This window comes from Monoraphidium neglectum (assembly GCF_000611645.1).
Source record: "Monoraphidium neglectum strain SAG 48.87 unplaced genomic scaffold scaffold04247, whole genome shotgun sequence".
NCBI lineage: Eukaryota > Viridiplantae > Chlorophyta > Chlorophyceae > Sphaeropleales > Selenastraceae > Monoraphidium > Monoraphidium neglectum.
Window position 1 is genome coordinate 1,872 of NW_014009382.1, and position 1,008 is coordinate 2,879.

At 70.8% G+C, this 1,008-nt stretch overlaps 1 protein-coding gene across 1 annotated transcript in view; it reads right to left on the reverse strand.

The window, feature by feature from the left end:
• MNEG_14088 (hypothetical protein) overlaps window positions 1-1,008 on the reverse strand; it is a gene marked incomplete at both ends in the record, with an annotated part of 4,900 nt that overhangs the window by 1,127 nt on the left and 2,765 nt on the right. Inside the window, 3 exons of the mRNA XM_014037440.1 lie at window positions 246-362; window positions 538-709; window positions 782-978. Of these exons, the coding sequence (XP_013892894.1) occupies window positions 246-362; window positions 538-709; window positions 782-978 (486 nt within the window). The remainder of the gene's footprint in view (window positions 1-245; window positions 363-537; window positions 710-781; window positions 979-1,008) is intronic.

Here is a 1,008-nt window from a genome sequence, read left to right on the forward strand (position 1 = left end):
GCGCAGGGGTTTGGTGGGCAGTGGCGTGGCCCTGTGGGCGCAGCGTGCCGTGCCGGGCCCGCCTGCAAAGTTTGGGGGGGCTGCACGACAACTAGGGACCGGCTCCCTCGTCATTGCGACGACAATTGCAGCCTCCACAGGCGCGACACAGGCCCCGCCAGCCACAAGCTCCCGGAGTCCAAGCGTCACCTGCCGCATACCCCGAATCCGCCCGAATTCCATTGATTCAAACGTGATGCGCGCACCTCCCGCATTTTTGAGCCGTAGCCGAGCACGGTGTTGAAGCCCACGGTGTGATAAAAGGCGTAACCCAGTGACATCAGCGAGTAGCTCACCAAGGGGGCCCGCAGCTCCCACGCCAGCTGGCAGCGGGTGACGCGCGCGGCGGGCGGGCGGCGGTTAGGCGCGCGGGCAGCGGGCATGCGGCAGCGGGCATGCGGCGGAGCCAGCACCGGGGCGGAGGCTACAAACCAGATCGAGGGAGCAATGCACACAGCGAGGGCAGCCTAAAGGTGTGAGGCAGAGATGGCTTCTCACCCGCAAGTAACCGAGCAGGCCGCTGACCGCGTCACCGGGGCCGGTCCGCATGGCCAGCGTCACCGCCATGAGAACCAGCAGCCACGCCAGCCACACGGCGGCCATCCACGCTGCGAACCGCAGCAGCTGCCGCCAGTAGCCGAAGCCGCCGTGGGCCCCCAGGGCGGCGCGGCTGGCAGGCGAGCGGACGGGCATCAAGCCCAGCTGGCATCCGATGAAGTAACTCTCCCCCCGCGGCACGCACCGCGCGCCCGGCGGCGCGAGCGCACCGCGGGCGCCGCCGGCGCAGCCCGCGCCGCCGGGGGCGCAGGGCGGGCAGCCGTTTGAAGAGAGGTCGTCCGGGCGCATGGGCCGGCCGGCGGCAGCAGCGGCTTGCGCCTGCAGCTCCGCGGCGGCGGCCGCCAGTGCGGCCCGGGTCGAGTTGGATAGCTCGGCTGGGGGCTGAATGGCAATTTGGGAGGCGGTTTGATG